This window comes from Anser cygnoides, chromosome 6, assembly GCF_040182565.1.
Source record: "Anser cygnoides isolate HZ-2024a breed goose chromosome 6, Taihu_goose_T2T_genome, whole genome shotgun sequence".
Taxonomy (NCBI): Eukaryota; Metazoa; Chordata; class Aves; order Anseriformes; family Anatidae; genus Anser; species Anser cygnoides.
The window spans coordinates 15,992,501-16,015,300 of NC_089878.1; the positions used below are offsets into that span (position 1 = coordinate 15,992,501).

General features: G+C 42.5%; 2 protein-coding genes across 2 annotated transcripts in view; one reads left to right on the forward strand and one right to left on the reverse strand.

Moving 5' to 3' along the window:
• The window catches only part of RAPH1 (Ras association (RalGDS/AF-6) and pleckstrin homology domains 1), a 293,904-nt gene that overhangs the window by 132,439 nt on the left and 138,665 nt on the right, over positions 1-22,800 (forward strand). The window contains exon 5 of the mRNA XM_066999108.1: positions 17,129-17,177. The gene's annotated coding sequence lies outside the window, so the exon portion shown is untranslated. The remainder of the gene's footprint in view (positions 1-17,128; positions 17,178-22,800) is intronic.
• The window catches only part of CD28 (CD28 molecule), a 29,465-nt gene continuing 7,600 nt past the window's right edge, over positions 936-22,800 (reverse strand). Inside the window, exons 2-5 of the mRNA XM_013171675.3 lie at positions 13,321-13,550; positions 5,771-6,124; positions 5,382-5,500; positions 936-2,436 (exon numbers count right to left, since the gene is read on the reverse strand). Coding sequence (XP_013027129.1) covers positions 2,296-2,436; positions 5,382-5,500; positions 5,771-6,124; positions 13,321-13,375 — 669 coding nt within the window. The 5' untranslated portion in view covers positions 13,376-13,550 and the 3' untranslated portion in view covers positions 936-2,295. The remainder of the gene's footprint in view (positions 2,437-5,381; positions 5,501-5,770; positions 6,125-13,320; positions 13,551-22,800) is intronic.

Consider the following 22,800-nt stretch of genomic DNA (forward strand, 5'->3'; position numbering starts at 1 on the left):
GGTCTGACTTTCCAGTATCATGTCCTGGGAGCTATCGGTACATTTAAAATATGGAAATTACAAAAGTGTTAGGGGAAGGAAAACAAATTATACTAACATTTGCTTTAGAAAGTAATACTTTCCTCTGACTAGCCTCAGGCCCAATGCATTTATTCAAGATTTAATTTACTGTATCTATTTAATAATTGTAAGAGGAGATTGCAAAAAGTATAATAAAACTATAAGGAATATAGATGTGAAACAGATGCATCTACATGTAAAATTGTACATAAGCAGTTTAAGTGAAGAAGTTGACCCTGTTTTATGTTTTCAGTATGTATTTGCCATCTCACCTCACATTTGCACTAGAAGATGTGATTTTTCACACCGCATTGTGATCAGAGCACTTGTTAATATTGCATTACACAATGACAACACCGGTGGATGGTGTGGAGCCGGGTGAGACAGAGCCGACCAGACTGATGCTCTGCAAGGAGTGGCTGGATGCCCCAGCACAGGGCCAGCATGCTGACGGGGCCAAGTGAGGAGGGAGGAGCAAGGTGGGAGCATCCCGATGGTCAGTGCAAGCAAGCAGGGCCCAGCTGGAACCACGCAGGGACCTGCCTGGCCCCTTCCCCTAAGCCCCTCCACATGCTCCTCACTGCCATGGCTGTAGTACAAAGGCACAGTAACGGGCATTTTAGGAAGAGAGTCAAAAATGTATGTGGAAAAGTGTAAATCGTAGGGCTCAGAATGAATGGTTTGGGGCCTGGTCAACAAATTCAAATAAAACTTCCAATTTGGAAGTACCAAGAGTTGTACTTGGGTTAAGATGTCAAAGCAGGTTGTTGCCACACTTCCACACTTCTGTGTCTCTGTTTTTGTCATGTCCCCTCAAAAACAAAAAGAATCTTCTCATCCTGATTTGGAAGAAAATAAATTTTGAACAATCCCAATTTTATTTCAGTGGGAGTATGGATTTATTTTTATTTTATTTGTTTACTCAGTAATCTATAAAATAAATCTAGTCTCCTCAGTATGAAAAGGGACTTTATGCTAAGACAACCCCAATTACAGTTTAGGATGCCTTGTTAATGTAAACATGCTTAATTAAAGGTATGAAGCAGGTTTTTGTTGAAGACTTCATTCTACTCCAGCACGGAGCATCCCTAAAGAACATCTTTAGATAAAAAGGTAACCTTCAGTCAGCACAAAGTTCAAAGTGCCTGGAGCAGTCTCTGTTCACAATGGTAGGACCTGAGGACCCTCTCGCACCCAAAACGTTGGTTGCTTACTAGGAAAAAATTCAAGTGATCTTTAGTCACTCATAAGTGGATGCCGATTTTCAAAAGAGCTCTGGTACAGCCTTGGTACCAGAAAAAGTGATGTATCTTCAGGAGGACGCAGCAGAGTGCCTTTTGGATAGAAACAAAAATTCAAAAATGAGGGTAAAGATCTCCTCCAAATCTGACCTCCATATCTTCTAATGCTTCCCATGTTGCTTTGTGTTCCCTTGCTGTAGGCAAACATAACAAACGGGACTTTTCATGATGACAGCAGATCTTCCTTCCTCTCCCGCCTGATTTTTTCTTCAGATGCATTGGTTTCATGCTCTGTGGAGTTGCTTGGTTATGACTTCAAATGGCCTTTATGAACATTTACAAAGTGTCCAACCTAAAGACTCACATGTTGAATGTTGAGTCATTTTCTTTCAGTTCTGGTTTGTCCTGACGGCCCATTTCCACTGTAGCCTAATTGCCTGGATGCCTTCTGGCTGACTTTTCCATCTCTTTCAAGCATGTCCTGACTTTCAAACTGTGCCCTGCTCTCAGAGGGAAGACAGTTTGTTTGTTTTTTCCCCATTTTCCATATTTAACAGCAACAATGGTTTCTGAGGATTAGACATTCAGGGAAAGAAATTACAGGCTAAATCTAAGGGAGCAGTTATTGGGAAAGGTCAGATGTTCTGGTTCTGGTTCCCCCAACAGCTGAACAAAACCACCAGTGTTAAGAGGAGACCAGCTCTGAGATCTGATGCCATTCTTCTCTCTTACGCACTGACAACCCTCAACACAAGCTGCATCTCATTTTCAGCCATCATGGAAAACAATCCTTTTTTAACCCCCCCCCCCCCCCCTTTTTTTTCCCCTTTTCTTTTTGCATAACACTGAAGTTTAGCCAATACTTGCTTTGGTGTAGGTATCCATGGTCAGTAATAACAAACATGATGAGAAAATGACAGGCTGTCCTTCCCTGTCCAAGAGCAAGTGACTTCCTAGAAGCACAAGAGGATAGTGGTGGGTCGGCTGGTGGCTATCACGGCTGCCAGGAGCGATACGCAGTGTAGTCTCGTGTTGGTGCATAAGGTGGGTAACCCTTGTTCTTTTGGTAGGGTGGATGCCGGGGAGTCATGTTCATGTAGTCACTCTGGTGGTACCTGTTCTTCTTGGACTTTTGCTGTGGGAGAAGGGGCAAGAAAAGTGTGAAACCATTTCTGCAATTAGCCTGTCCCACCCGGGGTGAACATTCAAAAAGGGGAAAAAAAGAAAGGGAAGAGGGATCCTTTGAGCAGAGAGCTTTTGAGCATTAATAAAATGTGAGAAACATGAGCAAAGCATTTGATTTTTTCCTTGGGTGACTGTCTCACCCAACTGTCGGATATATTAACTGCTGGCGGTCCTGGCTCTGGGTCCTGGTTCAAGGAAGCAGGCATATTCATAAGAAAGCCTCAGATTTAAATACGTTTACAGAAGAATTAGAACACATGTTCTCATAATATAATCCATGGAATTTGCCAAACCTGAATACAAGTCTACAGCTTATCTGCTGAGAGGTGCGGAGTGTCAGTTCTCCAGGTGAAGAAATGCTGCAAACCAAGGAGGCAAACTGATTTCTCTCGCCACCAATTCTCAGCTATGAAATGACTCAGCAGAAGCAATGCAGCCTGAGCAGTGAAGGCTGTCCTCATTTATTAGGAAGGAAAATAAATTGGCTTAACTGAAACAGAATAAGAGCAGGAAAAATCAGCCTAGGCTATATATATCATGACTTGCCTACCATTTACAGCAGGAACACGTACTGTATATGTGGTTCTAAGCACTGTTTCAAGAGGCAAAAGAGCCAGAGCTCATGTTAATGTTTTATCTGGGCCTTAAAAATCTCATTTCCAATGTTGAATTTCTGCCTTATAGTGCCCCTGTGAGACAGGGAAGGCATCTCTTTCAGAACTAAGAGTAGCAGAAGACAGGTGAAATAATTTGCCTATGATGATAGAGGAAGTTTGTGGCTACAGCAGAATTTGCACCCGTGGCTCCTGCAGACTGTGCATAAGGTTAGTGTTCTTGCATAGCTTAAGGCTTTCTTACAGGGATTAGGGAAAGTGCTTCCGTTCTTTTTCCTTAATGCTGATTATACCTTTTTTTACAATCTCCTTTTTATTGAAATTTCCTTTCTACATACACACACACACACATACTGCAGTGTACATATGATGCTGTGGAATTGGAGGAGGTCTGCCTTAGAAAATCTAATGGCTGAATTATGCTCTACCTGCAGCGTGAGGCAGTTAATTGCTATGAGACACTTCAAGCTTTCTGATGTTAATGTTAGATATATGCAAGGTGTTGAATGGAAATTACATGCTACTTAAGCTATGCAGTGGAGATCGTGCATTTAATCATTAGATACAAAAAAGTTTTATCTGTCTTTGTTTATCTCCATAATATAAAAAAGTAATAATTCTTCTATTAAAATTGAAGAGGTAATTTCTCATTAGAGAAATACATTTTGCAAGCATGAGTGAGTGCTGGATTGTTCCAGGAAGAAGTATGGCTGGTTCTGGAGAGGAAAGCAGTTTTTCTCTAAGGCAGGCAGAACTGTGGGGAATTAGACAAATCTTTAGCTGCTTTCAGGAACTCGAGTGAAACAGACTTGCTATGGCTGTCAGGTATCATTTTTAGGACCTCATTTTAACATCTACAATGTCATGTAGGCAGCTTTATTTACATTCAACAGCACTCCAAGTACATCCACGCTCACGGCGTGTGTTATCAGGAGAATACCACCAGCAGCGATAACAGCAGGTAAAAACTGATGCAGCAAAGAGCATGCATCACAGTGCAGCCTTGTCACTCTTGCTGGGAGCAGACATCTTAGTAGCACAGTGCGTAGCCATTGGGTACCGAAAGAAAATAGCAGAGAGAAAATGGTTCAGATTGTGAACGATGGATTTGAGGCTATAATATCTCATCAGCCACTGTTGCACAGCACGGTAACACCAGCAGCTGTTTGCTGTAATCCTCTCGGCTCTCCTCTCGGTCAGTCTCTACAGTAAGGCACAAAGAGGGACCACGTAACCTGCCTTTGCAGTTTGCTTTGACAATGTCTGATTCATCTGTTTTGCATTAGAAATATGTATATATTGAGCAAGTGTAATTTTGTGAAATGGCTAACAGAGCTCAAGCTTCAGCTAGCAGTGAGAGTGGTTTTCTGTGCACGTGCAGCATTTAGCCTGTCAGGGACCCCGGGGCCTTTTTTTTATACAGGCTACATTATAATGTGTTGAAAGAAGCTATTTAATGGCAAAGATAGAGGGGAGAGGCAGAGAGCAAGGAACAGAACTCTTCACGCTCATTGTTCAAGTCTTTCCCACGTGGAGTAAGAAGTGTAAAATCACCTCTGGGAAATCGGGATCCCAGGACTTGTCCTGGAAGATGGCATTCTGCTGCCTCTGCCTCACACCTCACGCTGTCTTTACTCTGACAGGGCTGCTTGTTGAACCAGGCAGAACTGAATGTGACATGGGCCAGGCAAATCTCCAGAGAGATTAGAAAGCAAAAATAATGAGCCACAAGACTGTCTCTGCTTTCTTAGGGTAAATACACTATTGAGACCCTCGTGCCCCTGTTCTCTTGCAGTCAAGCTGCCGAAAAGAGTGGGTATGAGAAGGAATTGCTGGATAGGCACGAGACATCAGGGCAGATGGTCTTGGGCCAGCTGAGGGCTCCCTAAAGATTGTTTTACTGTAGGTGAGCACCTTCTGTCAGAGTAGCCTCAAGGGAGTTTGCCAGGAGTGCTTGTAGAGGTAGATTTCCCTGACAGGGACGGCTGGCTGGAGCTGGAGACTGTGTCCCAGTTTGGCTCGTGTGCTGGGCATCGCAAACATTATGGCACTACTGTTTGCTTTAGGATTCTACTACAGAGGCTGACTGCCCACCTGGTGAGCATCTGATGTTCCAGCTGTTTTGGGGCATAGCACAGGTGTGCACGTGTAGCTGGGGTAAAGAAGCACTGTGATCCTGAAGTGAGGGATATCAGTGAGCTTGTGGTAAACAAGGCAAGTATAGCCTGAGAGATGAGCTAGGGACAAAGACCATATAGAGCAAAGGAAAATAGTTTCTTACCCAGTAGCTAATAAAGATTGCAGTTATTAGGATACTGTAGAAAGCAAGAAGTCCCGTCACTGCCACCATAACCCAGTAAGAAATTGCAGACTGAGGCTCTTGTGTTTGGATGGGTGTCTCTTTAAGGAAAAGAACAAAAAGAACTTTAAGCACTTATAAGCAAAAACCTTGATCTCTGCTTATTTGCTCCTTGTTCCAAAAAGCCATTTATATTAATTGTACCATACACCAGTTTAAGATGTCTTTCTCGGGGTATCAGGAGTGGGAACGTCATTTTAGGAGGCAACACAACTATTTTTTTTTCTTTATAAAGAAAAAAACTGCCTCAAGCCATCATATAAGGAGTATGTGTAGGGAGGATACTGGCCTAAAGAGATTTCTCAGCTTACCTTTCACGTGAATGACAGTCCCATTGCTCTTCTCATTGTAGACATACGGAGGTGGATACATGGCCTCAATTTTGCAGAAGTAGATGTCAGTTTGGTTGGCATTCATGTTCCAAAGATTGAAGATTACTTTGTCTTCATAAAAAGTCCCCTGGCAGTTGAATTCTTTATTGGAATTACTGCTAGATTTGGTCTTGTTCCATGAAATAAAGCAGACTTCAACTGCACTGTCTGTTCCTTTGTGCAGCGAGGCTCGAAATTCCTTCCCTGTTCCATTGTATGAGTAGTTGCAGACTAGGTTTGCTGTTTTGTTGGCTACGATGAGCAGAGGATGCTGAGCCACTAAAATCTTGTTTTCTGGAAGGGAGGGCAGAAAGAGAGAAAAACACTTGTTTGCAAGATACAACATGAGGCTTCAGAACCACACATCCTCCTGTGCAGCTCTTCTCCGTGTCTCCTCTCCTCTGCTGATGCTCCCTACTAGGGAGCACATAACCACCAAGCTGCAGAAGCAGTTTCTCACAGGAGCTCGTTGCAGCAATCCCCCTCTTTATAACTAACTACAAAGTCACTAGGGGAGCCTGCGAGGTCGAGGATGTTTTTCTTTAGAGTCAGGACAGTAGGACACAAAGTGGCTCATGTGATGAAGATTGAACATCAAGGCCCAAAAGGCTGCTTTGGTTCTTTATTTGTTTGTGTGTATGCGTTTAAGGCCACCTTAGTTTACCCTTTCCTTAGCAAGCAGATTCCCAGGGAATACTACGGAGTGAAAATACTATGAATTTAATGCTTAGTTAAGTAGTCAGGTAAGAGAGTATTATTGATACATTTGCTTTGTAATCCAAGGACAGTCTTGAAGACTTTGCAGGTGGAATTTGTTCAACCATTTCAAGGGTTTGGGCCTTGGACAAAGAGCACTAAAAGCATGAACTGCTATCATTTTAATTTTAAATAAGTCATTTCACTAGCTAGCAGCTGTAGCAGATTCTTAATCTCTCAGAGGACTCGGGATCTGACTAATCTGACACTGTGTTGGCACTTAGCACTTGAATGGCCTGCAAAAAAGCATGTCATATGAAGGTATAATTCAATTTGGATTGACCGGACTGATAGATAAACAGGAAATGTTTTCTGACATGTAGAACTCGGTGCTACGATTTGCCGAACAATGAAACACTGCATAGACTGTGCAGAGAGACAGCTTCTTCCAAGAAAATTCATCCTGTACAAATGAGGCCTTACTTTTCAAATGATGACCTGTAAGAGGAAGAAGGTTTTGGTTCTTAAAGCCAGGAACTTGCCAGAAGCAAGGAAAGCCCTTTTGTGTGTGTATATAATCACATGAAAGTTCAACTCATAGGAGGTCTTAGTAGCCTTTGATGGATCACTGAGAATTGCTGTGGTTGAGAGAATGGCAATTGTATCTCTCCAAAGTCTGCTGCAAAGCTTGCCTTCATTCTGCTTAATCCACGTGAGGATACTTGAAAAGGCTGGTTAGGGAAATGGGGTGGGAAGGGGGCCAGATCCAGAATGCCCGGAATATAAGTGTTTCAATGTGTTCGGTATTTAGGACTAAATGGCTACATGTAGTGTGCTTGCACAGGCACAGGAAGAGGGACCACCCCCACCTCTTTAGTAGGACACTTTTTTGGGGTGTAGGGGACCTGAGTTCAGTTCCATGCTCTGGCTTGGTTAGAGACCTACACCTGCCTCCCTCAAGCCTGGTGAGAGACTGAGCTTCTTGGGAGCTGCACAAACGTTAGCCTGGAAGAGACCACTGAAGTCATCCGGTCTAGTGCTCTGCTTTCAGAGTCAGACATAAGACAAAAGGCAGAGAAAACAAATCTGTTCATACAATTGACACATCATTTACATAGATCCAAAGAACATCTGCTCCAAATACCACACAGTGTATCCACAGGTGCTGTGGAGCCACTTTTTTCATGTTGAAACTATTTCACTTTGCTCAACTTTCATTATGAGAGCTGTGAGTGAAGACAGTGAACATACATCGTGGTCACGGCTATCACAGGGATGTGAGAGATTCAGATGTAGTCCCTGCTTTGAATCAAAACAGAAGATGGACTTGAGTATGGGTATTCCAAATCCAGAGTGAAAACCTTTCTGCATCTGATTATCCTAGGCTCTGGCTCCCATTCTTATGAATTTTGTCGTTGCTAGACATTTTCCTAATAAATTGCTATTTGCCTGCCAGCTCCTTTTCTCCCACCACTCTGAATCTGAAAATTTCCTAGCAGCTCTAGTTATCTGTAAGCTGGTAAAAGGGTCTGTAAGGCTGTTGCTCTCCAGCTCCCCAGAGGCTTGAGAGAAAGTTCGTGCTAGATTTCTTTCATCAGCCACTGCTGATTTATGAGGAAATTAAGAAGCTGAGCCAGAAACCCTCTGCTAGGTATACCCTGGCATACCAATAATTGTAAGACATGAAAGAAACAAGACTGGAACAGGGAGTGAAGTAAACACGAAGAGATGCATGATTTTGCCAGGACTAGTGGTAGGATGTGGGCAGTAAAAACAACCCACGGCCAGCAGGTTCTCCAGTTACCAGCCCAGCCCATGAAACTGCTGAAGTTGTTCATTTTCTCACTGAAAGCCTTGTTTACAGCCCCTTCTTCTCATGAGAGCAGAAAGACGTGAGACAAGGAATGCTCTAGTGCCTTGTCTTTAGCAAAGAAAGATTTCGCAGTCCATCCTCCTTGTGTCTCTCCGTTCAGCACAGCTAGCTTGGAGGTTGGAGCAGAGCTTGTCACAGCTCACAAATCTCATGTTTGCAGGGAACCCAAACACCATGAAACTTTTTATTTTGACAAAGAGTGAGCATTTCCATGCTTTCCAGCACAAGGAGCCACACATCTTGGAATCCCGGAACAGGGAGGCCGAATAACAGCAGACAAGGCAGGTTTCTGTCGGAGGTGTTGCATGTGGTGAATTTTCATCGAAATGAAGACATTTCAGCAAAACATTTCAGTTTCACCGCATCAGCATTTTCCGACAAAAGTTCTCACATAGGCTTATAAGGCATTCTAAGCAAGGAGTGAGGTTTGCATTCCACCTCTTTAGACATGGTGTTTGATCATATTTTTCTTGGCCGGAAAACTCATCTTTGGCCCAGGTGGGAATGTGCAGGTCCCCAGCGGAGTTGTTCTCTGTTTAGCATAGCAGAATTCTACGCATCTCACTTGAGACAGTTATTCTGATTTTCACCCCAGTAGTGCCCACCACTACAACCCTGACTGTCACAGGAACTGAATACACCTTCAGAAGAGATTTTTCTGTTTCAGAGCTTACAACCAAAACAGGCATTCTGGAAGAGACGCTTGCAGAAGAAGCACTACACCTCTGAAAAAATGCTTGCCTGTTTTTCACTGCAAGTGCTTACCAACACCTGTTTTTCAGTGCAAGTACTTACAGAAAAACAGGTGGATGTTTATTGCTTAGCCTGAGCAGATTTTCACTATGTCCGGAGGAAAGACAAAGAACACTGAAAATCTCATCACTGAGTGACCACCTTCAAATGCTGTTTACACTCTTCTGCAGAGCCCAGTGACTTATCCCCGCCTTTTGCTGCTGTGAGCTAGTCTGGATTCCTGATGTACAGTAGGACATACCTTCATGCCTTGAGCTCCACTATTTCGTTACAGCTCTGGACTATTTCTGTCCCTGCCATGATATTTTGCTAATTGTCAACCTGCTAATTGTCATTTTTTGATGCAGCCAGTGAAGGAAATAATTTCCTTCAACTTATTTCTTGGATTTCTGTCCCAGTCTTGCCATGCAGGCTGGGTGTTGATAACCCAGCCCCATGCTGCCGATGTTGAGGTGGCTGACCAGTTGCAAAAAGCTTACTTGTGGAGCGTTAAATGAAGACTGCACCTAAGTGATTTGTTTAAGCTAAGCTTAAACTGAATCTGCTTTCAGAAAGTGGTTCTGCTATGTCAAATCTGAACTGGTTGAGGGAGGTCTTTTGTTTTTCATTCATGGGAACTAATGAGCACCACATGAATTGGTTGGGTTGCAATGCCAGCAGGGCTGGGGCAAGGCAGGCTTACCCCACAGGCAAGTTAGACAGGCCCCACTGTCATCCTGCTCCTCCAGGCTTTCGTTTTTTTCAAATCAAAGAGCATCAGTCATGCCAAAATGTGTTTTAATTTTGCAGTGAAAAGAAAGTAAGGCAAAACATCCCTTTTTTCATTTCTGATCTGAATAGGATTTGAGTATATTCTTTGTAGGATCTGTACCAGTTTGAGCAAACTTGAGCTGAAGTTGCTTTTGCCTTCACAAAGGAAGCTCTTCTCATGTCTCTTTGGGTTTGTTAAAATGGTGAAACTCCGAAACATCTCATATGTGTTTCCAATAGCATATGTTTTCCCCTAAATAGGTTCACGATTGCTATTTCCATAGCTGTGTTCAGTCATGCTGCATAGTAATAAATATCTGTGTCTTGGTCTTAGCCAGAAAAGGGCAGTTACGAAAAATCTTTGTCTACAGTTTCAAAAATCTGTAAGGTCTAGAAAAGTAAAGTCATTTAAATCAGTGTGCACATGCTGCAGGCTTTCTCGGGATCATAGGTTGTGTAAGCAACAGTGTACAAGCTCTCTGTTGAGCTTTTTTGTATGTTATTTGTCGTGCTTGACATATCTTATAATCACATGTGAGGGGTTTTTTGCATCATGAAAAAATGCTGGCCATCCATAATATCTGTAATACACAGACTTCCTAATCATGGAGCCCGGTGCAGGCAAAACTTCACTGAAGTTTTTTTCTTTCTTTCTTTCTTTTTTTTTTTTTTTTTTGCCAAGAAAGTGAAATAAAGACGACAGAGTATGGAAATACTATTATACTAAATATACTAATATACTAAATATACTAAAACTAAAACTATTTTGAAACTAACTATTTTTTTTTTTTTTTCCAAAAGTTTCCATGAATCATTATCAACTATTGGAAAAAAATATTCTGCTAAAAATATTTTCTACTCTCCTTTCTTTCTTTTCTATGCCAATTGATTCCAGGCAGCTGTTTGCCTGGCAAGGAGTCTGGGATAAGTTGGGATTTCTATAAGCACAGTAAAGAAACATCCCACTGGATTCTGAATGGAACTTGTTTAATCCACAAATGGAGAGATACACAGCTATGTTACACACCAAGCTATCCCATTTTTGCTGCTGCTCTTTCATTGTTCAATTATCTTTACTCTGCTTTCCCAGGTACAAGAGTCTTTCTAGGTTCTAGGTTGACCCAGCAGTGTGTGTAGCGTGCAGCTGGAGGGATCCACCTCTTCTAACTGTGATAAATTTGGTTTTTGCTAACCTTTCCTCCTTTGGTACAAATACTGCAGGAAGCACAGTGCTACACAAAGCACAGGTAATTCCTGCTGTAACCAAGACCAGTTGGAGCACAGGGTTTTTTCTTGTCCATTTGTGATTTTTTTTTTAAGCAGCATTTGTTGATGTCATCCTAATCACAGCTAACCACCTTGTACTTCTTCTGCGTTCTGGTAACCTCGGTGGGTTCGAGGTTAACTTTAACACCCAGAGGTTGATTTTAACACCAGCCAGAATGTTAGGCAAATACTGAAAAGATGAGGTCATTTGTGGTCCACTGCAGTGGGAACCCCCTTACATTATTTCACAAAATACACAGGTAGCCAACGTGCTCTGCCTGCCTCTCTGACAGACTGTAGCAGCATAATTATTTAGTCAACAGAGAGGGGGTGATGGGGATGGGGAGGGACGAGCTGTGTAAACATCGGTATTACTGAAAAAGGAGAATGAGCAATCTGATCGTTCAAGTCTCTTCCCAGCTTTAGAGTTCCACAGTTCAAACTCAACTTGCTGCACTCCCTCGCAGTCTAACAACAGCAGAATGGGACAAATTTGGTTGCCTTCACTAGAACAAAATATCTGAGGCCTATAATACATTTTGTGGCTCGAGGAAGTCCTGCAGGATTTTGACCTGCCTTAGTGTTTTCCATGTAGTAAGGATCATTTGTCTCAGGATCAAAATGAAAAGAAGAGGTAGAAAAGAGACATGGAAAAAAGGTGAGAGCCCTGAGAAGCAAGCCAACTTGTGTGCTTCTCTTTAAGCAGTTGTACAGTCTCGGTGAAGCTGTTGGAGAAATTCAAGCTCTTAATGTAAAGTAAGTGTACAGATGTCTAGAGAATCACGGCATAACCCCAGTGTCTGATAACCACACGCTTTATTTTGTTGTAGTTTAAAAGAGTTGCGCAAAAGTTGTTCATATCTCATGGAAATGTTTTTAAATGTTTTTAAAACTGTTAACCCATTGCTGCTACTTATTCCCTCCTGGAATTATTGTCTTCTCTGACAACCCAGTGGCCTTCTGTGGAAATAATTATGATATTGCAAGCACAGAACAATAAACATGGTAAAAGGACAAGGAAGGAAAAGTCCATCATCTCTTATAGAAATATCATTGCTTCATGCAAATCACAATGCCTTCACTGAGGAAAAGCGTTGCAGAAAAATAACACAAGTTACGAAAAATGTGATCAATTGTATCTCTTGTATTAGGAAAAGCAACTCTTAAAGATGTTCTATATGTGGAAGTTTTTGTACTGGAAGTCAGATTTTTGTTCTTACCTGTAAATTCCCTGTAAAATACAAAACAGTGATATATGGAGAAGAGCAAATAATAACAGTTCACAGACCAGTGACTTGAAAAATTGTTGTCTCAAGATTATCCTTACAGAAACCATCATCCCTTGCCTTGCTTTGCATTTTGATGTATCCTTTGAAAAGACATGTTAACTCTGAATATATTGCATAAGTGAGAGACAACACCCAGACAAAATACCCTCAGCCACAACAACTGAAGATTCAGAAAGATTCCCCAAGACTCCAGACTCCTAAATCACAAATAGGCATTTTTGTTGTTGCGGGTATTTTCAGAAAGAAGCTAGATATCTCGTTAGTACCAATAAACTACTAAACAGTGCAAAATTCAGAAACTCGGCAATTCCCACGCTCCCATTTTTGAGCTCTGTAAGCAGCTCTGCTGTTGTTCCTTTTATGTGTTAACTATGGGGGGATGCAGGTGGGCTCAGCTCTGCAGCCCAGCGCACCGAGCTGGGCCACGGAGCTGCACGCAGCAGGCTTGCAGGTGGCCGAGAGGCTGCCCCAAGAGGGGCACTGGCACCAGCTCAGCCCAGATCCCCCCAGCAGAGGCTAAAAAGCCACGGAGCACTTGTGTGAGCAAAATCCATACGGGCTGGGGGAAGGTGAAATAACCCCCCTGTAAATACACATGCAGTTTCCAAATGCATCTCAAGAGATGGAGGATTAAAAAGAAAGCTCTTGGGTCCTGGAGGGATACTTGTAGAAGAAGAAAGATCAGGCTCTCTTAGAGCAAGCTGATCCATATGCAGTCCTAGCAGCATGCTCTGTCTCTCCCTGTACATCCAAACAGATCAATTTCTGCAAAATTAATTCAGAGCTGTGCTAGACCTTCTCCCTGCTCCAATGGTGCAAATGTTGAAAACTGGTGGAAAGGATCGGAACCCTTCTTTTGTTACCTGTTACATCGGCAGCGGGGATGAAGCAGAGCACCACGAGGATCCCCAGGAGCATGGTGCTGATGGTGGGCCCGCGGCCTTGTCCCCACCCCCTGCAGGCACTCCAGGTCTCCCAGGGCCCCGCGCCACCAGCCGTCCCGTCCCCGTGGGGCCAGGCTGCACCCTTGCTTGCTCACACAGCTTCTCTCCTCCTCCCTCCGCGGCACATGATACACAGCCAAGTGAAACCACTGCAATGGAAGTGTTCGAACAGGAAGTTCACTTGTTTGGTGGCTTTAGCCTTAGGAAGTCTCCCCTGTGCCTCTGCAACACCTAGTAGCGCCTGCCAGAAGTGCAGCCCACCCTCCGCAATGCAGTTGCTGTGCTGCAGGATGTGCGCTTCTGCCTGGGGCTTTGCAGGGTTGCCCCTATCAGGCGGAGGAGTGGATCCCCCAGAGGTGCAGTTCTCTTTCTTTACCGAGAGCACATACAGGCGTACGCCATTCCCATCGCCACGGTAGAAGCGAACAGCAGGTTCCAGTTCCCGGTGGCCAAACCTGACCCCTGAGGAAGCTGTGTGCTCAGGAAGCCCATCTCTCCTCGCTCCCAGGAGCAGAAACCTTTCTCCCTTGGCCTGCTGCCTTGCTCCTACCTGCCTTCCCAGCCACCAGGAATGCCAATATATTTTAAGAGCAGTGATCTAGGTTTGTCCATTTTCACTGTGCTGCATCAGCTTATCACCTAAATGCAGTCTGAACAGTGCAGGAAGGAGCTGATCTGCTATACCATCCCTTCTGGAAAAAAATCCTGAGTTATAAATGAGTATGACTGTAGTCCAATTGACATCTAAATAGAGGCAGCATGCAGCAAAGCACACTTCTCAATCAATGCTTTTAGTAATGTCTTACTATTTAAAGTTTTTCTCTTGGCCTCACCTGATAAATGCTCACTCTTTGCCCTGCAAACTTGATGTCACCTCTCCCTTTGAAACAGACGGATCGTGAGAGTACGTTAATGACTTTTATAACTGGAGAGTTCTGGTTAATAACTATTTACTTCTGTCCACCAAAGTAGAAATATTCAACTATCAATGCCTGTAACTATCTGTGATTTATTTGAGAGAAAATGGGAGGTGTTTAGCAGGAAGACTTTCAAGAAAACTGGGCTGTTATAAAAAGGATGAGCTGTTCTTCCTTTTCCCTTAGCCTCTGAGGTTTTTAAGCTGTGTTTTATCGAAAATTATCGATGTAATCTAAGAGCAGCCTTACCTGGTATACCCATTTACAGTCTAGAAATTTTAACAAGATTCTTAAGGTTTGTAATCGATGTAAATTTCTTGCAATATTGAAAGTTTTGGAATTCCCTTGTGCTTTGACAGAGAGAGAAGTCAGATTCTCTCTTAGCCCACCTTTGTGGTTTCTTGATAAATATCCTGATACCTTATTTGAATTCTATGAGTGTACCTGCAGGTATCAGTGGAAACGTCCCAGCTTAAACTGAAGTGAGAATCCCCCAACACAATTAGAAAATTCATTATCTTTTTGCTGAGTTGCCCTCTTGGAGATGAAAAATGTTGTTGTCATGTCTTCTGGCTCAGGTAACTGCACAATGTTTATTATGCCTGCTGCATGCTTCTGCACCATAGCTGTCAGATCCTTTCTGGATTTAGGATACAGACTGAAAATGCACAGAGTATGCTGTCCGCTCATTACAGGGTTAGCAGAATATATATTGCATTGGGCAATAACAAGCTAGAGCCATTCATTTCACTGGCATATACTGGCAAAGGATAACCAGAGGAATCCTGACTGTGGAAACATTTTAGTGTCTCTGCAGCTATGTATGAAGAGACTCTGCCCTAGGAATACTGCTAACAAAAACCAAGAGGGATCAGCGTGGGCTCCCTTCAGTGTGGCCATGGACCTGTTCTATCCCTTACCCCTCCTCACGTGCCTCTCCCACAGTGAGGACAGACCAAGGCACCAATTGCAAACAGAGACTGGACTGGTGGAATAGAGGAGAGGGAAGCAGGACCACTGAGAAATTGCCCACTGTAGGTAGCCCTAGAGACCAAGCCATGGTGTATCATTTCTCATTGTGCTGATGAACAGCAGTATCGGTATTGCCCTCTCCAGAGCATCCAGTCCTTCAGTCTCGCTTTCAGTTTTGCCTAATGGTTTCCTTTTGATCCCTGGAGTAAGGAAGGGCTTTTTGTTTGTTTGTTTGTTTTTTTCAAATAGCTCCTGACTCATCTGCATTTCTTGGTTTTCTAGGATTTTAAAAGGGCGCAAAGCATCATTGTGTTCCCAAGGGTATGGCTTCTTTCCTTCTCCAAATTGCAGCTCTTGCTCTAATTTAAACAGTTCATTTCCGATCACTTAGATACTTTACTTTGTCACTTCATATGTATGATCTTTTCATATTTCTAAAGTTTTCATGAGGTTAGCTGAAGAAGATATTACAGCTTTCAGCAAGCAGTCGTGCACTTAGAACAAACGACAGCAAAGCTTATCTGGGAAAAGAAACTGAAAAAGCCCCCCAATATGCCCTCATACATAATTTTTCATTATTCTCCTAAGGACTCTAAGCATCTGTCCTTCTATACCATGAGCATTACCGGAGGGTGTTCTGCTGCAACATTCATTCAGGCACCATTCACTCCTATCCTTACCCCATTTTTCATTCAGACTTCAATCTGTTGAGTCTGTCAGTGCTCTGGCAGACAGGCTCTGCTTGCTGTCACAGCGATGGAAATCCAGACTAACATCATAACTGAAGTGGAGCTAGAACTCTGAGGGCACTGAACAAGCTAAAAATGTAATTTGTCCGAGTTTGGGAAACAGGTTTTCATCCCATCACAAAATGGCTGACATCGCAATCCAAAAGAAGTGAATGAGAGATTTGTAAATGGGTTTTGAAGGTACACAGGAATCTGAACTATGGGCTTGGGGGTTAGCCATCGCAGGATGTATATATAACAGTCCAGATATTTGATTGTAGCTTTTCATGTCTACTCTTTGAAAACCAAGCACTGACAAGAACTATGACCTGAGCTTTAGAGAAAGCTGGCGAGCTCTAGTACGGTTTCTCAGAGTATTATTTGGGTATATTTAAAGCAGTCTCAAGAAATCCTAAGCAGGCTGCCAGTACCACAATTGCTCCCAGCAAGTACTCCTGTTCTTGGGCAAATAAAAATGTACATGCATGCTAGAAAAGTAATTGCAACAGCATACTACCATTCATTTATTCCTGAGGACTCCAGTCTAATGGGACATCGGTAGGTCACTAAAATTCCCATTTAAATAATGTAGATGATAAACTTTCCCATCAATGGGCTGTCCTACAGTTCTGTACAAAGGCTATATTTAACAGCTGCCTCTCTTCCCCACCATGAAGAATAATAACACAGATATTCCGCGAGCAGTCTAGCTAGGCTTATTCTGTGTGCTTGTATGTTGTCAACTGCTACAGCAAATGCCTTCATTTGTACAACTACGAGTCTTAAAACATGTTTATTCTTCCACTGCTGCTGCAAGCAAATGGTTGGTTATGAATATCATATGAGTAAAGATGGAAGGTTGATACTTTAAAATCTGTATTACAGGGAGAACGTGCTCTTACGTGGCTGCTGTAGAGATGCAGAAGTGGGTTGACATCATTTAATAAACAGTCAATGTTATTCCTAACTATAGAGACAATGTATGATCTATGTTATTCGTGCCTGGCTGTGTCCCACGCTAAGTTTAGGGAGTAAGTAACTCTAAGGAGCTATGCAGCATTTGACATCTGAAGTACTTCATAGTCACCTGTTGTTATTTTCACTTCACAGATGGGGAATCACAGTAAGGTGAAGAGACTTGCCTGAAGACATACCTCAGGTTAGTGCCGGAGCTAAACATCTCAGTGAGGAGCCCCATGCTCTTTAGCTACCAAAGCTGAATTGGCTTTCTGATGGCATCCATTCTGTATCATTTCCCTTGTGCACTCATGAATTTTCACTGTGTTGTGAGTCTTTTCCTTTTTTTTTTTTCTTTTGTGAATCCAGATGCCTTCATACCGTGAGTATGAATCAATATACTCCTTCAAAAGGAATTTTAAGTTGGTTTTCTGTACCTTAAAATGTTACAAGGGATGTCTGATACATAGCAGCCAGAGCTTACTATCACATGTCATGCAGGAAGGGAGATTTCTTTTTTGTAAAGATGTGAAGTGTTTGTTTCCAGCCCTAAAGAGAGTAGTCGATAAATGTGTCACTAATCTAGGACTAAGATCTACAATCAAACACATGTAATTTTGAGAGAGCTTGAGGGAAGCCTTCCCTATTTGGGGAAAGAAACATTTCTTTGACAGTCTGATTATTTTTTAATGCCAATAGCTGGAAGCTGTTCGTTAGTGTTTGTTGGGGAAAAGATGGAGAGGGGCAGGAGTTCACACGTGTACATTCCTGGCTCTTTTTAAGTTAAATATCTCATCCAAGTTTCAAAGTTGTAACTGTTTCTTCTGGCTGTACCTATTCCTGGCTTGGACTGTTAGGACAAGTATCAAAGGCAGTGGATTTAACGGGTAGGAAGGGAATAGCTCAAAGCTGCATGATTAACTGCATCTATCACCTGCCTGTAATATGACGTATGGCTGCTGCTTCATTAGAGGTCGCATGTTCAGGTAGGAACACCTGAAACAAGGCATCCAGATGAGTACATATATGCAAAGTGTTCCCAGGTAAAAGTTTTTAAGATTAAGGTTTGAGGGAAGATCATTTCTGTTCTGCCAAGTGACAAAATATTTCTGGTAGCTGCACTGCCTGCTCCTCATTTCTGGGCTTTCTGGGATTGTGCTGAAAGGCTGTCGCAGAGAGCAGGCCAAGCCTGGGGGTATACATCCAGTATGATTGGCACGGAGTAGGCTGGCCTGCCAAGTGTGCCAGCATCTCCTTTCGGAGAGAAACAAACGACCAAAATCATGTCTGCCAAAAGCAGCACGTGAGCAGTATGGATAATCAGGAAACTAGAGTCCTGGGGTGAAATAAGAAGGAAATCAAGCTGGCTGTGTAGACACTCGAGTCACTTGGCAAATGTTATGCGTAGTAAGGCAATGCTGTAGCCAGGGTTTCAAGGGAATTGTCTGCGCTGCATTTATTTGCAGAGAACAATCTACATAGCCTATATTTATGGGTAAAGCCTCGGCAAGAGAAAACACTCCCACCTCCACTGGGTTCAGCAGAATCAGGACAGCCCAGGCTCAGCTCAGAATATTAGCTTTTAAGGCTCCCATAACCAGATACAGTTTTAAAAGCTTTAACTCTTTCACTTCCTCATTGCTGTATTTCTTTTTTTTTTTTTCACCCAAATGCTACATTTTATAAAGATGGCATTAGTGCTATCAGCATATCACACGTATGGGGAAGCACCATCCATTTACAGTTCTTCCCATTTACACAAACTTGGAAGGAAGCATTACTCATGTTTATGAACAATTGAAACTGGAATAGAGCGCTTCATACAATGAGAGCCCCTTTACGGAAGTGTTGCAGGGGCTGCCCAGCGACCTTGCTCGTACAATGGAATATATTCTTTGGGATTACTTCATTCTGAGTAGCCCTCACAGGAAATAATTATTTTGGTAGACACTAACAAACTCTAACTTGTAGGATAAGCATTTCCAAATTATTCCTTTCCCTGAAGACAGTGACTTCTTTTCGCCTAGGCAAACCTAGCTTATGTCCAAATTCAACAGCTTTCTGCCTCAAAAATGCCCTATTCTTAGACTGTGGTGTTGCCAACACCAGCCCACAGAGTTGTTTTCTGCCAAAATGCTATGAGAAACAGGCTTTTCATTGTGTTTCTGCCGTGTCAAAAAAAAAGTACTGAGTCATAGCACATTGGAAATGTTTGTGCTGGACTGCATATGAAAACACCCTAAATATGTTAGAAAGAGTATTAAATATTTCCACATAGGAACTAGGGACCAACATTCTTGATTCTTAAGCATGAAACGTACCTAAAGCAGGAGAAAGCCCTTTTCAAATCACAGCAGAAAGCATCTGCTTACTCATTTGGATATGCATGTGAATTGTGACAAACACTTAATAATTTTATAGTGGATTTCTCTTAGAAAAGAAATCCTGCTTTTTTCAACATTTCGGCATTCTTTTAAACAATTTCTTTGAACAAGGATTTGAAAATAACCACTATGCTGTTTACAGAGATCTGTGTGGGCTCAGAGGGTAGGAATCCATACTGGTTTAAAGAGAAGGAGAAAAAAAATAATCATATGACAATTTTAAAATCACATCCACACAAGCAAAAGAACAAATTTCCATGCAGCTTTATGCCAGAGATGTCCACCCTGTCTACTGGTGCAAGTGATAAAGTCCTTTAGGGAGCCACCTGGGTGCTGGCTGTTTAGGTGTCTCCCCTGCCATATGTGGGGACATGGAGCTACAAGTACTGGTCCCCCAGACATGCTAATGACATGTAATGGCGTGAGATTGAGTACATTGTTTTGACAGCCTAAGTCTGGCCCATAAACCAGAGATTGTCACAAAACTAAATGATAACCGGACACTATGTGCTAGAACTGCCCAGGAAACGTTCCTGTAAGCCAGTGGACAACTCTTAAGATCAGAAAGCTAGGTATCCAGGCTTCCACTTCACGTTGCTGCTGTCTCATATACATTTGGATTCCTTTATAAAAAGACCACGACAATCCCATCTTTTTCTATAGACACAGTTGTGACCCTGAGGAGGTCCTGCTACATATTCAGCTGTCTGAATAATCTTCCAGATGATACTAAAATCAAATCAAATTTTAGTATCTCACTAAGCTTTGGATATTATTAAAAGCAATGACAAAACTCTGGTTTTGCTGATTTCAGGACAGTCTGAGAGTTTATAAAAACTGAAGTACCTTTTCATAGCAGAAATCTATGAAGGTTTTATGATAAAATTGGAATTCATGATTAAATTTCTCAGCTTTTATGCCTTGGATACATAAAGCTTTCTGGTGTTATTTTTCCTTGGCTTCAGCAGATTACTATTGAGGACTCCATTAGCCCCATTTCTCCCTCTTAAGATAGTACTTTTTATAAGAAGTATCTTCACAGGTCTCCCAAGTGTCCATATGGCATACCAGAAAGACTATTGTTAATAATCTCCTCTAATAACTGGAAGTAATTTTGTAAATTTTTTTTTACAAAACAACTTACTCTATATAACATTTTGGCTGTTTAGTCAAATTTTCATGATTAGTTGCATGTGGGTTTTGTATCATATGTAATGTCTGATCACTGGAGGTTTTCACAGAGCAGCCCTGTGGGGTAAAAGACAAACCAGTAAGCAGCAGAGCTTAGAATTAGAAGGAAGTGATTTGTGACTATTCTCATGATTAGATCTCACTCTTGGTTTCCAGGGGTCATGTTTATTTAAACTGTTAGTTTAGCAGTTTATTTGTGAGTCCTAAATATTTTGTAAACAACTTTAAACAGAGAATAGTATTAATCTGGAAGTTCATCATACAGAGGCATTATCTGTTCAGTAACTGATATGCTTTCAGCATTATTCCCCTGTTTTGAAAGTTTCAGTTTCACTGTCAGAAATGATGACATGTGAATTAGGCAACCAGCCACATACCCTTGGGGAGAAAAAATAAATTGGGTATTTTCAAAGACATTTGTCTGCAAACAACTCATCAATTGAAATGTATTTGTATAATCTGTTTGGTGAATGTTTGCAATTAATTCTACAAACATCGAAGTCAGGCTGATGGTCCGGTTGAATCACAAGTAGGAAAAATGGACTGAATTAAACGGATCACTTACTACCATAAACAATCCAGCTCTGGGTCTGGGAAAGTTGCATGGTACTAATAAAACTAGTAGAAATAGATTCCTCCTTTCCTGAATGCCTGCGGGGATTGACAGTGCGAGGGAAGTAAACCTGCATAAAGAAGCTAAATATCTTTGACTATATCAGGAAAACTGTTTGAAAAAAGTCCTGCAGTGATGGGAAGGAGGAGTGTTTAGCTCTTCATTTGACCTGTATCAGAGGAAAAACGCAACCCTCCTTTTCAGTCTTTCCACTCGACTGTTTTGTAGAGGTTTAACTGACATCATCGCTTTGATATTTCAACGTCTGCTCTTCCTTTCATCCCTGGGGATAGGTTATGCTACTTCTCATTTCTTTCATTAGCTTGAAAAAAAAGGGTTGAACCTAAGCTAATATCAGTGCACTGGAGCCAGCACCAGTTCTGGACAGGCGGAAGCCTACAAAGATGTCGAGAGCAGGAGGCAGCGCAGGAGCGCTCGAGTTCCTGCTGCAGCGTGGCTGTAAACAGCGGCAGGAAGTGAGCGGAGCTCACGCCGAGCACCAGGCAGGCATGAACAGGCAGCCTGAGGTGGGGTGTGTTATTCAGCTCTCACCAGCTGAAGAGATCAGGTATTAGTTTAAGACACTAGCATAGATTTCGAAGCAGAAGGAGCGACTCCACAGTCAAGATCCAGGCTGCACTCATGCTGGGAATGCATGTTTGTTACTGTCCTGTCCACTGAAGGGAGCAGTCATCATGTGCTAAGCAGCAAACCATGTGGGGCTCTGGTGCTATGGCTGGGTATGTGTGAGTCCCAGAAAAGCCAGCTCTCTCATGCCTTCCAGACAGAGCCAGCCTCTGCCAATCTGCACAAGGGAACCTCTTCTGTCCCTGAGTAGTGTCCGAGCTCCTTGCAGCGTGGTGAGATTAGCGCAAGTCTCCTGGCTCTTCGAGCATCATGGGCTCTCATACCAAAATCCATAGCTCTACAGAGCACCCTACTTGTCTGCTTCTGCCTGCTAATATCTAGCTGATCTTGCTTCTAGTCCTAGGCAGAAGGCAAGGCAATAGATGTATGTGTTTTTCAGTTAATGTGAAGCCGCAACCTTTAACTTTAGGTCTACGCTCCCTAAAGCTTGCAGGTGCTCAGGTTTTGTGTGAGACATATAAGCTATAGGCTGTGGTGTGTTTATGTGGTTACATCACATTTTAGGAAGCGATGCTGGAAGGATGTAGATTAGCTTGTTGATTTGTTATTTCATTTGTGGTTGTTCCATCAGCATCTCTATTGTTCAAGTAAGACAGAGTATTTTGATGCATTTTGATGACTTGGAGGCTTACCATCTCACACGTCTTGAGCACAGGGACCAGGTGCAAGACTTGAGATCAGTTTCTAATCCAAACATTTCAGAAATGGAAAAATATGCTATGTTTGGTTCTTAAAATCAGGAAGGCCTAAAGCCTTCCAAGTGTGCTCTCCCACCACAGAAGCACATGCAGAAGTCTCCTCTAGTTTGTCATCTACATATTCAAATCCATTTTTGCTATTAGGTGTCAGACGTGTTCAAATGGCGTACAATTTCAGAAATATATGGTTGTGCTGAATAGTGGGCCGTTGGCATTTGTAATTTATACTTGGGTAAATGCACTTTAATGTGTGTAGCTAAAAGCCCATGGAGACAGTTGTATGTTTGCCAG